The 14,556-nt window shown below is 45.4% G+C and overlaps 1 protein-coding gene across 2 annotated transcripts in view; it reads right to left on the minus strand.

The window, feature by feature from the left end:
- ascc3 (activating signal cointegrator 1 complex subunit 3) overlaps nucleotides 1-14,556 on the minus strand; it is a 654,593-nt gene that overhangs the window by 585,056 nt on the left and 54,981 nt on the right. For both annotated transcript variants that reach the window (XM_085997711.1, XM_085997710.1), the window contains exon 5: nucleotides 5,131-5,251. In XM_085997711.1, coding sequence (XP_085853837.1) covers nucleotides 5,131-5,251 — 121 coding nt within the window. The remainder of the gene's footprint in view (nucleotides 1-5,130; nucleotides 5,252-14,556) is intronic.

Consider the following 14,556-nt stretch of genomic DNA (forward strand, 5'->3'; position numbering starts at 1 on the left):
AGTGTTTCAAGCACCAGGTGTTGACTCCGGCAAACACATCTATGGGAATCGTCTCCAACTCACATTGCTAGAGCTCAAAAATCTCAGAACTTGAGAAGCAGATGGAGACAATTCGACACATATGGATGGGAGAGCAGTTTCTGGTGAGAGCTTGACAGGGTCGTCACACCAATGAGAGATAGAGAGCAGGCAATGGATGTGACTATCCGAGGGATGGATAAAGGCAGAAAGGAACAATTGGAATAAGAGTGCCCGGTCAACTTATGCTTTCAAACAGATTTTAAGCTGTAGCTTCCTGTGGGGAAGATAAAGCCTCTGGGTGGGGCAAATAAATGTCAGTGGCATGAACAAACACAACTCTTGGGGGAGGGGGAGATTAGCAACACAGCTAGAAATGCAGTAGTGATAGGGGGTTCAATAGTTAGAGGGGCTGACAATCTTTTGCAGTCCAGACTGACAGTTCCAGATGCTTTGCTGCCTCCCACGTGGTAGGGCAAGGAGCATATGGAATAGACTGGAAGAGATTGTGCAAGGGGAGGGAGAGCAACCAGTTATTATGGTCTATGTGGAAGCCAATGATGTAGGTAAAGAAGTCCTGCAAAATGATTTTAGGAGATTAGGAAAGAAGCTTAGGAGCAGGACTTCATGGGTGGTAGTCTCCGGGTTACTTCCCCAGCCATGTGCTAGAACAGGGAAGGACAGGAAGATTTAACAAATCAATCCATGGCTAACCAAGTGGTGCCAGGAGGGATTCCACTTTGTTGGGCAATGGCACAAATTCTGGGATAGATGAGAGCTATTCCGTAAGTTCCTGTGACAGGTGACATCTGAACAGGCAGGGTGTTAGGTTCAACAGTGGAGGAGGAAGTAGTAGACTGGCTCATGACTCACACTCAGTCTCACAGAACATTAAAGGCAGCACCTCAGGTTAATAAGGCGTTTAAAAAAAAAGCTAATAGAATTCTAGGTTTTATCTCGAGGTATAGAATATAAAAGCCAAGAGGTAATGATGAGCCTGTATAAAACCTTAATTAGATCCCAGTTAGAGTATTATGTGCAGTATTGGGCTCCACACTATAGGAAGGATATAGAGGCTTTAGGGAGGCTGCAACACAGATTCACTAGGATGCTGCCTGATATGTGAAAATACAAATACGAAGAATGATTTGAAAATTGGGTCTTTCGTCATTAGAAAAACGCAGATTACGAGGTGGTAGAACAGAAAAGTTTAAAATTATGAAAGAATAGTACAAAATTAAAAAAAACATTTAGAAACAAAGTAACAAAAGAACAAGAAGTTCCATGTCATTTTATAGGTGTATTGGCCATATCTTGCATGCAATAATTCTCATCAATAAAAAGTCACAATGAGATTTTGTTAATTTGAAAAGCTTACTCCCTTGGATAGTACCTGATCTAAGAAAACTACTGAGCACTTGGTCTGAGTATAAAACAAGGCTTTAATCAACTGTTTCACAACCATGAGCTCTAGTTACATCACTAGTTCCTGGTTACAAAAACGTCCTGAGCAAGCTGGTCCAACGCCCAAGTATTTATACTTTCCTTGGACGGCGCCACCAGCTGGCCACCCAGTGTTATCTCATGAGTCATTTTTACATGACTGGTAAGATTCATGACAGTACCTAAACCCAATGCTGGCTGACAATTGTAAATGGCTCTTTCCTGAGATACTGTCCCTTTCACCTTCAAACCCGCCATCATCCCCTCTTCAAAAAATCCACCCGCAAACTACCACCCCATATCTTCAACTACACTTTCCTCGCCAAAGTCTTTGAACACGTTGTCGCCTCCCAAATCCGTGCTCATCTTTCCCGCAATTACCTGTATGGATTTCTTCAAATTGGGTTACCGCCCCAGCTACAGCACGAAAACGGCCCTAACCAAAGTCACAAATAACATTCTCTCCAACGACAACGTTTGCAAATTATTATCCCTCCTCAACCTTTCTCCAGCCTTGGACACAATTATCCACACCATGCTCCTCCAATACCTTTCGTTTGGATCCACTCTTAGCTATCCAATCATAGACAGAGTATCTCCAGTAATGGTGTATCTCTTTCTGCCTACACACACTGTTTCCTCTGAAGTCTCCCAAAGATAGAGACATAGAAGACAGGAGCAGGAGTAGGCCATTCGGCCCCTCGAGCCTGCTCCGCCATTCAATGAGATCATGGCTGATCATCCAAATTCAGTACCCGGTCCCTGCTTTCTCCCCATATCCCTTGATCCCTTTAGCCTTAAGAAATATATCCAACTCTTTCTTGAATATATTTAATGAATTGGCCTCTACTGCCTTCTGTGGTAGAGAATTCCACAGGTTCACCACTCTCTGGGTGAAGAAATTCCTCCTCATCTCTGTCCTAAATGGCTTACTCCTTATCCTTAGACTGTGACCCCCTGGTTCTGGACTCCCCGACCATCAGGAACATCCTTCCTGCATCTAGTCTGTCTAGTCCTGTCAGAATTTTATAAGTTTCAATGAGATCCCCTCTCATTCTTCTCAACTCCAGCGAGTATAAGCCCAATCGACCCAATCTCTCCTCATACGTCATTCCTGCCATCCCAGGTATCAGCCTGCTGAATCTTCGCTACACTCCCTCCATGGCAAGAACATCCTTGCTCAGATAAGGTGACCAAAACTGCACACAATACTCAAGATGTGGTCTCACCAAGGCCCTGTACAACAGCAGCAAGACATCCTTGTTCCTGTACTCAAACCCTCTCGCTACGAAGGCCAACATACCATTTGTCTTCTTAACCGCCTGCTGCACCTGCATGCATAACTTCAGCGACTGGTGCACAAGGACACCCAGGTCTCCTTGCACCTTCCCCTTCTCCCAATCTATTGCCATTCAGATAATAATCTGCCTTCCTGTTTTTGACACCAAAGTGGATAACCTCGCATTTATCCACGTTATATTGCATCTGCCATGCTCCTGCCCAATCACCCAACCTGTCCAAAACATACTGGAGTTTCTCGGCATCCTCCTCACAGCACACACGCCCACCCAGCTTTGTGTCGTCTGCAAACTTGGAGATATTACATCTAGTTCCCTCGTCTAGATCATTAATATATATTGTGAATAGCTGGAGTCCAAGGACCAATCCCTGCAGTACCCCACTAGTCACTGCCTGCCACTCCGAAAAAGACCCGTTTATTCCAACTCTTTGCTTTCTGTCTGCCAACCAGTTCTCTATCCAAGTCAATACCTTGCCCCCAATCCCATGTGCCTTAACTTTACACGCTAATCTCTTATGCGGGACCTTATCAAAAGCCTTTTGAAAGTCCAAATACACCACATCCACTGGTTCTCCTTGTCTATTTTACCAGTTACATCCTCAAAAAATTCCAGTAGATTAGTCAAGCACGATTTACCTTTTGTAAATCCATGTTGACTTTGTCCGATCCTGTCACTGTTTTCCAAGTGCTCTGCTATTACATCTTTTATAATGGACTCTAGCATTTTCCCCACTACCGATGTCAGGCTTACCGGTCTGTAATTCCCCGCTTTCTCTCTACCACCTTTTTGAATAGTGGGTAACATTAGCTACCCTCCAATCCATGGGTACTGTTCCAGATTCTATCGAATGTTGGAAGATGATCAGCAATGCATCTACTATTTCTAGGGCCACTTCCTGAAGTACCCTAGGATGTAGATTATCAGGCCCTGGGGATTTATCGGCCTTCAATCCCGTCAATTTCCCTAACACTATTTCCCTACAAATACTGAATTCTTTCAGTTCCTCCCTTTCATCAGACCCTATGTTCTCGGACATCTCTGGGAGGTTATTTGTGTCCGCCTTTGTGAAGACAGAACCAAAATATGTATTTCATTGGTCTGCCATTTCTTTGTTCCCCATTATAAATTCCCCTGATTCTGACTGCAAGGGACCTACGCTTGACTTCACCAATCTTTTTCTCTTCACATATCTATAAAAGCTTTTACAGTCAGTTTTTATGTTCCCTGAAAGCTTACTCTCATGTTCTATTTTCCCCTTCTTAATTAATCCCTTTGTCCTCCTTTGTTGAATCCTAAACTGCTCCCAGTCCTCAGGTTTACTGCTTTTTATGGCCAATTTATATGTCCTCTCCTTGGATCTTATGCTAGCCCTAATTTCCCTTGTTAGCCACGGTTGAGTCACCTTTTTTGTTTTATTTTTATGCCAAACTGGGATGAACAAATTCTGTAGTTCATCCATGCGGTCTTTGAATGTTTGCCATTACCTATCCACCGTCAACCCTTTGAGTGACATTCCCCAATCAATCCGACCCAACTCGCGCGTCATACCATCGTAGTTTCCTTTATTTAAATTGAGGACCCTAGTCTCTGAGTCATCTACTTCACTCTCCCATCTTAATGAAGAATTCTATCATATTATGATCGCTCCGACCCAAGGGGCCTCGTACAACAAGATTGTTAATTAATCCTTTCTCATTACATAATACCCAGTCTAAGATGGCCTGATCTCTAGTTGGTTCCTCGACATATTGGTCCAGAAAACCATCCTGTATACACTCCAGGAATTCCTCCTCCACAGTATTGTTACTAATTTGGTTAGCCCAATCTATATGTAGATTAAAGTCACCCATGATAAATGCTGTGCCCTTATTGCACGCTTCTCTAATTTCCCTTTTAATGCCAACCCCAACCTCCGCAGATCTATCCCTGACCCTCTCCCTTTTCTCATCCACATGCTTCCCCCTTGGCGTGGTCAGCTTCCACAGCTAAGGTAATGACACCAAGCTCTACCTCTCCACCATCTCTCCTGACCCCGCTACTGCTTCTCTGTTATCAGACTGTTAGACCGATATCCAGTCTTGGATGACCCACAATTTCTTCTAGCTAAACACTGGGAAGTCTGAAGCCATTGTCTTCAGACCCTGCCACAAAACTCAGTACCCTCAGCATTCAGATTTTGATTTTGCCTCTATGAAGCATTTTGGGACTTTTTTTTTTTTTAAACGATGAAGGCCCTATATAAATGCAAGTTGATGCAGTTTGCACAAATACCGTCTACTGGAACGCATGAGTTTTCAACAATTCTGCAATGATTTAAAATTCAGGCTCAGCTCTAAATCCTTTTTCTTCCAAAAAGAAATTTGCTTACCTTGAAGATAGCTGAGCTTGAGGTCTGCAGTGTTGGTCAGAGCTTTTTCTACGATCGTACGCCTGTGCTGTAGAAGCTTCTCTATTAGCTCCAGTCCTTCTGGTCCAAGAAGCTCAAACAACTGAAATAAAAAATATAACTTTGAAACAATGAGACTTATCGAATGAATTATGCACATATACTCATCTCAAATACAAAGCTCATTGCTTTCCTATGAGAGAAAGAGATGATAATAGCTGTGCTACAAAATACTGTGCTACTGTTATTCAGTAAAATAAACGCTTTGTACTGTATGTTCCTTGTGGTCACAGAAACTGCTTATCCAGTTTCTCTACAGAACTTTTAATCAGCTATGTATTGACCATACCATACATTGACAGGTAAGGCAAAAAAAAGCCTGAAAAGTGAAAAAACAAAATGAAGATATGATCACAACTGGCGAATACAGAAATAAACACTTTTCATAGCAATATTTCATCATCGGTCTATACTCATGATTATAACCTTCAATCCCAAAGCACTTAATTCAAATCATGGAAGTCTACAGTCCATGAAGCACCATTTACTAAAAAAAGTGCAGAAAATAAAATTGTACCCCCCTCACTATGGTGAACTCCCCAAGTATATTAAAAACTGTAACACGAGCTGCAGTATCATTCAAGAATACCCAAGCATCACCCCGGCTTCAAGTGGCAGTGATAAGCCAAGAGATTGAAGCCTGAACAGTTTGATGTGGCAGAATTCAAAATGTCTTATTGTCTTGTAACATTCCAATTTGTATGTGTAATTTTGTAACATTTACACCCACACAATTATATACATACGTGCACACGCACTCTCTCTCACAGGTCTCTTTGCTCATAGTGACTCTGAGGTTATGCTGTAATAACTGGGCTTGCTAAATTGTTGGACTGGGAAAGAAGTAAACATCTCTGCTGAAATGATTTGACAGCATTGAGGAACGGTCAAACACTGACAATCACTGCACAAAGGTGAGCCTTTGCACCAGGCTCTCCAATGACTCTGTCCTTAGGATAAAACAGATGGCAGCTGCAGGTGAGGGTACAGAAGCGATCTGTCACTTCTCCCAATGAGGTGAGGTCACACAAACACTTCAAAGCTTGTCACCTACAGAAAAATGTAATCACATTAAAAATGACTTTCCCAACATTTCCTTATCTCTGATACTCACCAGTGTCCCATTGCAACCTTCACATCACTTCTGCAGCTGTTATCTGTACACAAACATTACAACAGACCCACAGCACTCCTCACTCTGACGTCAGGAAGCCCGCAGCAGAAGTCGCAAAATGGGAAAAAGCCTGTTAACTGCCTGTTAACTACCTGTTAAGTGGCTATAATCCTCTTCCCGCCACTTGGAGTCGGGTCCCTGTGCAAATTGGGGACCCGACTCCCAGAAAGATTGGTTGGAGGTGGGACCCGCTCCCATTCTTTTTGATTTTCCCAGCAGTCCCGCCTCCAACCCCGCCTCCTCAGGGCTGGTAAAATCCAGCCCTTTGTGTCTGTCTTCACGGAAAAAGACGCAAAAAACTTCCCGGAATTAGTGGAGAAACAAGGCTCTAGCGAGAATAAGGAACTGAAAGAAATGAGTATTAGTAAAAATATAGTACTGGATAAATTAATGGGACTGAAAACCGATAAATCTCCTGGACCTGATGGCCTGCATCCTAAGGTTTTGAAAGAGGTGGCTATAGAGATAGTGGATACATTGGTTGACATTTTCCAAAATTCCATAGATTCTAGAACGGTTCACGTGGATTGGAAGGTGGCAAATGTAACCCCACTATTTAACAAGGGAGGGAGAGAAAAAATAGGAAACGACAGACCAGTTAGCCTGACATCAGTAGTAGGAAAAATGCTTGAATCTATTATTAAGGGCATGGTAACAGGGCACTTAGAAAATAATAATAGGATTGGGCAGAATCAACACGGATTTATAAAAGGGAAATCGTGTTTGATGAACATAAGAACATAAGAAGTAGGAGCAGGAGTAGGCCATACGGCCCCTCGGGCCTGCTCCGCCATCCAATAGGATCATGGCTGATCCGAACCTAGACACACGTCCACTTCCCTGCCCGCTCCCCGTAACCCCTAATTCCCTTATCAGCTAGGAAACTGTCTATCAACGTTTTAAATTTATTTAATGTCGCAGCTTCCACAACTCTCTGAGGTAGTAAATTCCATAGATTTACTACCCTCTGAGTGAAGAAGTTTCTCCTCATCTCAGTTTTGAAAGGGGCAGCCCCTTATTCTAAGATTATACCCCCTAGTTCTAGTCTCACCCATCAGTGGAAACATCCTCACCGCATCCACCCGATCAAGCCCCCTCACAATCTTATATGTTTCGATAAGATCGCCTCTCATTCTTCTGAATTCCAATGAGTAGAGGCCCAACCTACTCAACCTTTCCTCATAAGTCAAGCACCTCATCTCCAGAATCAACCGAGTGAACCTCCTCTGAACCGCCTCGAGAGCAAGTATATCCTTTCTTAAATATGGAAACCAAAACTGTACGCAGTATTCCAGGTGTGGCCTCACCAGTACCCTGTATAACTGCGGTGTGGAGATGCCGGAGTTGGACTGGGGTGGACAAATGTAAGAAGTCACACAACACCAGGTTATAGTCCAACAGCTTTATTTGAAATCACAAGCTTTCGGAGCGCTGCTCCTTCTTCAGGTGAAGTGGAGAAATGCATAAAGACACAGCTTATATAGTCAGAGAATCACGTCAGATGTTTACAGGTAACCTTTCCAACTGCCATTTATCACACCTCGGCAGAGAGATAATCACAGCAGTCAAAGGTGTGAATGGTGTCCAAACAGGTCAGTCAGGGAAACATTACATCAAAGAACAATGAGGTGGGGTCACAAGGGGTCAAATATTGCAGATGCTGGGGTCTGTATGAAAAACAAAAAAAGACAAAAAACATTTTTTTTTGGCTGGAAATCACAGCAGGTCCGGCCGCATCTGTGTAGAGAGAACAAGCCAATGTCGACTCGAGTCTGGATGACCCTGCATCAGGTGGGGTTACATGTAGCGTGACATGAACCCAAGATCTCGGTTGAGGCCGTCCTCATGGGTGCGGAACTTGGCTATCAGTTTCTGCTCGACGATTTTGCGTTGTCGTGTGTCTCGAAGGCCACCTTGGAGAATGCTTACCCGAAGATCGGAGGCTGAATGTCCTTGACTGCTGAAGTGTTCCCCGACTGGGAGGGAACACTCCTGCCTGGTGATTGTTGCGCGGTGTCCGTTCATCCGTTGTCGCAGTGTCTGCATGGTCTCGCCGATGTACCATGCTCCGGGGCATCCTTTCCTGCAACGTATGAGGTAGACAACGTTGGCCGAGTCACATGAGTATGTACCATGTACCTGGTGGGTGGTGTCCTCACGTGTGATGATGGTATCTGTGTTGATGATCTGGCATGTCTTGCAGAGGTTGCTGTGGCAGGGTTGTGTGGTGTCGTGGTCGCTGTTCTCCTGAAAGCTGGGTAATTTGCTGCGAACGATGGTCTGTTTGAGGTTAGGCGGCTGTTTGAAAGCGAGTAGTGGAGGCGTGGGGATGGCCTTAGCGAGGTGTTCGTCGTCATCGATGACATGTTGAAGGCTGCGAAAAACATGGCGTAGTTTCTCCGCTCCGGGGAAGTACTGGACGACGAAGGGTACTCTGTTGGTTGTGTCCCGTGTTTGTCTTCTGAGGAGGTCTATGCGATTTTTCGCTGTGGCCCGTCGGAACTGTCGATCGACGAGTCGAGCATCATATCCCGTTCTTACAAGGGCGTCTTTCAGTGTCTGTAGGTGTCCATCGTGTTCCTCCTCATCTGAGCAGATCCTGTGTATTCGCAGGGCTTGTCCATAGGGGATGGCTTCTTTAACGTGGTTAGGGTGGAAGCTGGAGAAGTGAAGCATCGTGAGGTTGTCCGTGGGCTTGCGGTAGAGTGAAGTGCTGAGGTGTCCGTCTTTGATGGAGATTCGTGTGTCCAGGAATGAGACTGATTCTGAGGAGTAGTCCATGGTGAGTTTGATGGTGGGATGGAACTTGTTGATGTTATCGTGTAGTCTTTTCAGTGATTCTTCGCCGTGGGTCCGCCGTGATTATCTCTCTGCCGAGGTGTGATAAATGGCAGTTGGAAAGGTTACCTGTAAACATCTGACATGATTCTCTGACTATATAAGCTGTGTCTTTATGCATTTCTCCACTTCACCTGAAGAAGGAGCAGCGCTCCGAAAGCTTGTGATTTCAAATAAAGCTGTTGGACTATAACCTGGTGTTGTGACTTCTTACATCTGTATAACTGCAGCAAGACTTCCCTGCTTTTATACACCAACCCCCTTGTAGTGTATGTACCTTTAAGAGGAACTATGTTTTTGAAGCCCCTGTATACTGTAGTACCAGTAGTGACCACTCGGGTATATAAGCCTGTGTAGCGTCTTGTGTTGTTAGTTCACCAAACACTTGTTAAATCAAATCCTGCATTCCGTGTCTCCATTAACACACGGATCTAACAGTGGCGACGAGTTAGAAACGAACTTACCTGCAATTCGGCAGCACCTCAAGGGGATCGATTCCTCAGACGAAGGTCGAAGCCAGAAGCAAGAAAAAAATAATAACTCGATGAAACTCGAAAACGAGGGCCAGGCTTGGTCTCCAGTCTGTGGTTTCCCCAGCTAAACGGGCTGGTGGTAGGTAGTGCACTGATCCTTCCTGGGCTGCGGTGGGTTAGAGCTCGATCAGGTGGCTCTGCAACGGGGCCGGGCAGCGAGTCGGGAAGCAGAAGCAAAGAGAGAGGGTGGAGCACTCAGGGCGCGGCCGGTGCTGTGAAGCAGGTCAGCGTTCGGACCGAGCAGAGGGAGGGGAAAGTCCCAGAGGGTCCGCTCCACGACGGGAACGGTTCTCCAAGTAACGGAGAAACTATTGAAGCGATATATATTTAAAAAAATAGAAATACCGCGAAAAGCTGCAGGTCGCAACAGGAACCGCGGAGAACAGCGTTGGCAGCAGCGGCAGTGGCGGGAAAGCGCCATCTTAACTCGGCGGGGAAGAAAAGCGCGGGAGGCGCCATTTTGATCCATCGGGGACGGAGGAAAAGCGCGGGAAGCGCCATTTTAGATTTTCAAGATGCCGAAGACTGGCAATATTACTGCTTTCGATAGTGACATAGAAGATTGGACCACATATGTGGAAAGAGTGGAGGTATATTGCAAGGCGAATGAAGTAGCGGATGATAAAAGGGCATCGGTACTTCTAAATCTGATGGGCGCAATGACATACGGGCTGTTACAAAACTTGATCACTCCAGCCAGACCGATGGACAAGAATTTTAAGGAGATTGTTGATACCTTACAGGAGCACTTAAACCCAACACCGCTGCTGATAGCGGAACGATTCAAATTCTTCAGGAGGAATCAGCACAAGAATGAAAGTAACGCTGATTACCTCACCGAATTACGAAAGCTGTCAAAGCACTGCCAATTCGGGGCAGGACTGGCAGATTCTCTACGAGACAAATTCGTCTGCGGTCTCCTAAGTGAAGGAACACAGAAAAGACTACTTTCTGAGAAAGATTTGACACTGGACAAGGCTTTCAGTGTGGCTGTATCATACGAAGCAGCAGCAAGAGGAGCTGCAGAGATACAGCAAAAGCCACAGGGCTTCGGCACCCATGAAATGACACGGGGTTTCGAGAGATGTTATCGCTGCGGCAGAGCCACCCATGACCAGAAGGACTGCTGGTTCAAGGACAAAGCATGCAGGCAATGCGGAAAGATGGGACACATTGCACGTGTATGCAGATCTGGAAAGAAATCCGCTGACAGTAAAAAGGTCAATAAGGAAAAGTACAGAAAGGTACAAATGATGACGGACAGTAGCTCCGAAGACCAGAAGAGCGATAGCGACTCCGGAAACAAGAGACTAAGCTGTCTCAAATTACATAATGTAATTGCCAAAGAAGATTACCAGACCATTTGGGTTACCCTCACGATAGCGGGGTCCCCAGTCAAAATGGAGCTAGATACAGGATCAGCTCTGACCGTCATGAGTCGATGGGATTACGAGCGGCTATTTCCGCATATACCTTTGAAAGACACATCCATTGTCTTGACGACATATACGGGGCAGAAAGTATACCCCAGAGGGAAAATAAGGGTGCCTGTTGTATACAACGGCAAGGAAATACAGAAGTTGTATTTATACGTTCTGCAAGATGGTGGTCCATCGTTGTTGGGATGTGAATGGATCAGAAAGATACGTTTAGACTGGCACTCCATTCAGGCACTGACGGTGACCAGTAAGAAAAAAAACGATGATCACGTCATACCTGGACGATTAAAAGAAATCTTGGCTAACGCCAAAGAAGTGTTTCAACAGGAACTAGGAACCCTGAAAGGCGCCACCGCCTCAATAAAAGTGGAAGATGTGGCAATTCCCAAGTTTTTTAAGGCAAGGCCGGTGCCATACGCAATTCATCCAGCCGTCGAGGCAGAGCTGGAGAATTTGGAAAAAGCAGGCATGTTATCCAAGGTAGATTGGAGCGAGTGGGCAACACCCATCGTCCCGGTCATGAAGAAAATGTTGAATAATGATAAATCTGAAGAAGAGAAAAGTTCGCATCTGTGGGGACTTCAAGGTGACTGTAAACCCGGTTCTGCACACGGTACAGAGGATAGGAGATATTTTTGCCTCACTATCCGGAGGGAAACGTTGCACCAAAATTGACTTAGCACAGGCATATCTACAGATGGAGGTTGAGGAGGCCTCTAAAAAGTATCTCACGATAAACACACACAAAGGCCTGTACCAGTACAATCGACTGGTTTTCGGAGTGGCATCAGCTCCGGCTATCTGGCAAAGAGCTATGGAGCAAGTCCTGCAAGGGATTCCGGGGACTCAATGCTACCTAGACGACATCCTTGTAACAGGAGAAAACGACAACGAGCACCTTGCCAACTTGGAGCAGGTGCTCACGAGGCTGAGAGAACGGGGCCTACGAGCAAATCGCCCCAAGTGCGAATTTTTCCAGAAACAAATATCATATTGTGGCCATGTCATTAACGAAGAAGGGTTGCATAAGTCACCTGAAAAAATTGAAGTGGTCATAAAGGCCCCAGCGCCTGAAAATGTCTCACAATTAAGGTCGTTCCTGGGATTAGTAAATTACTATCATAAATTTTTACCAAACTTGTCGACGGTTCTGCACCCGCTTAACGCACTGCTACAAACGGGAGTAGTTTGGAAATGGAGCGAAGACTGTAAACGTGCCTTCCATAAATGCAAAGGCTTGATCACGTCCAGGGAAGTGTTGGCTCATTACAACCCATCACTGCCAATCAGACTGGCGTGCGATGTATCCCCTTACGGCGTGGGAGCGGTATTATCGCATAGGTTCCCTGATGGCTCGGAGCGGCCGATAGCTTTTGCGTCACGCTCATTGAACTCAGCTGAGCGTAACTATGCCCAGATCGACAGGGAGGCACTCAGCCTGGTGTGGGGGGGGGTGAAGAAATTCAACCATTACCTACACGGACAAAAATTTACCTTGTTGACTGACCATCAACCCCTCGTCTCCATATTCATCCCTAAAAAGGGCCTTCCCATTATGACAGCGCAAAGGCTACAGAGGTGATCCCTTTTCCTAGGGGCACACCAATATGACATAGAATACAAAGGAACAAAACAGCATGGGAATGCTGACGGGTTATCGCGCCTACCGTTGCCAACGGTGGAAGAGGCGCCTACAGTGGACCCAGTGGAGATATTCCACTCGACCATAGTGGAATGTCTACCGGTGACAAATTCTACCATTGAAAAGGAAACGCGAAATGACCCGACTCTCTCACGAGTCTACGATTTAACGGTGAAGGGATGGCCAGCACATGGCGAACCACTGTTGCCAGCATTCTCGCAAAGAAGAGAACAGCTGTCAGTGTGCCGAGGAACCTTGATGTGTGGATCCAGAGTGGTGATTCCACCCAAATTCAAGGATAGAGTGCTAAAGGAGCTTCACGAGGGGCATCTGGGTGGAGTGAAAATGAAGAACTTAGCCAGAGCATTTGTGTGGTGGCCAGGTATCGATGGAGACATCGAAGAAATGACCAAGAGCTGTCTAGGATGCCAGAAGGTCCAAAACACCCCACCACAAGCCCCTCTACATCCATGGGAGTGGCCCTCATCTCCATGGCAAAGGATACATATCGACTTTGCTGGTCCATTTATGGACTCAATGTTCTTAATCGCGGTGGATGCACACTCCAAGTGGCCAGAGGTAATAAAGATGTCCTCCACCACCACGGGAAAAAAACCATCACACTATTAAGGACCACATTCGCCAGGAATGGGCTGCCTGAACAGATGTGTTCTGATAATGGACTGCAATTTGTATCCGAAGAATTCAGGAAGTTCTTAAAAAACAATGGGGTTAAGCACTACACGTCCGCCCCATACCATCCCGCCACCAATGGATTGGCTGAAAGGTTTGTCCAGACTTTCAAGAAGGCCATAAAGGCCATGGGTAAAGAAGACATAAATCTACAACATAAGGTAGATAACTTCTTGTTTGCGTACAGGAATGCAACACATGTGGTGACAAACCAAACCCCCGCCATGATGTTTTTCAATAGAAGACTAAGATGCCGGCTGGATTTGGTCAAGCCAAACATCAGAAGGGACGTAGAGAACCGGCAATTTCAAAGCATGAATGAAAGGCCAACTAGAACCTTCCAGATAGGTCAACCAGTTTTGGCCCGGGACTACCGTACCGAGAAATGGCAGCCTGGAACTATTTGCACACGACTAGGACCGCTGATGTATACCGTGGACATTGGAGAAAGCATAATAAGGCGCCATGCTGACCAGATCATAGAGTCATCCGAAAAAGGACAACCTACACCACAACTCTATACGCCTAGTGATGAAGCAGAGATACCCATAGTATCTACCTCCGATCCGGTGATACTGGAACCAGATGAACCCGACACTGGCATTGAAGCCGAATCGACCTTGCCAAAAGAACCTACTACACCACCGAGGCGTTATCCGGACCGAGTCAGGGAGCCTCCAGAGAGACTGAATTTGTAATTGATTAACTTCAGCAAATGTGTATATTATTGTTCTTGTAAAAATGTTATTTAATGATTACTTAAAATGTTATGTACTATTTATCTAAAAAGGGGAGGAATTGTAGTGTATGTACCTTTAAGTGGAACTATGTTTTTGAAGCCCCTGTATACTGTAGTACCAGTAGTGACCACTCGGGTATATAAGCCTGTATAGCGTCTTGTGTTGTTAGTTCACCTCCAGACTTTGTTCAGTAAACACTTGTTAAATCAACTCCTGCATTCCGTGTCTCCATTAACACATGGATCTAACACCCCTTGCAATAAAAGCCAAGATTCCATTGGCCTTCCTG

This window comes from Somniosus microcephalus, chromosome 9 (assembly GCF_052327205.1).
Source record: "Somniosus microcephalus isolate GS21.2 chromosome 9, FLI_Smic_1.0, whole genome shotgun sequence".
Lineage (NCBI taxonomy): Eukaryota > Metazoa > Chordata > Chondrichthyes > Squaliformes > Somniosidae > Somniosus > Somniosus microcephalus.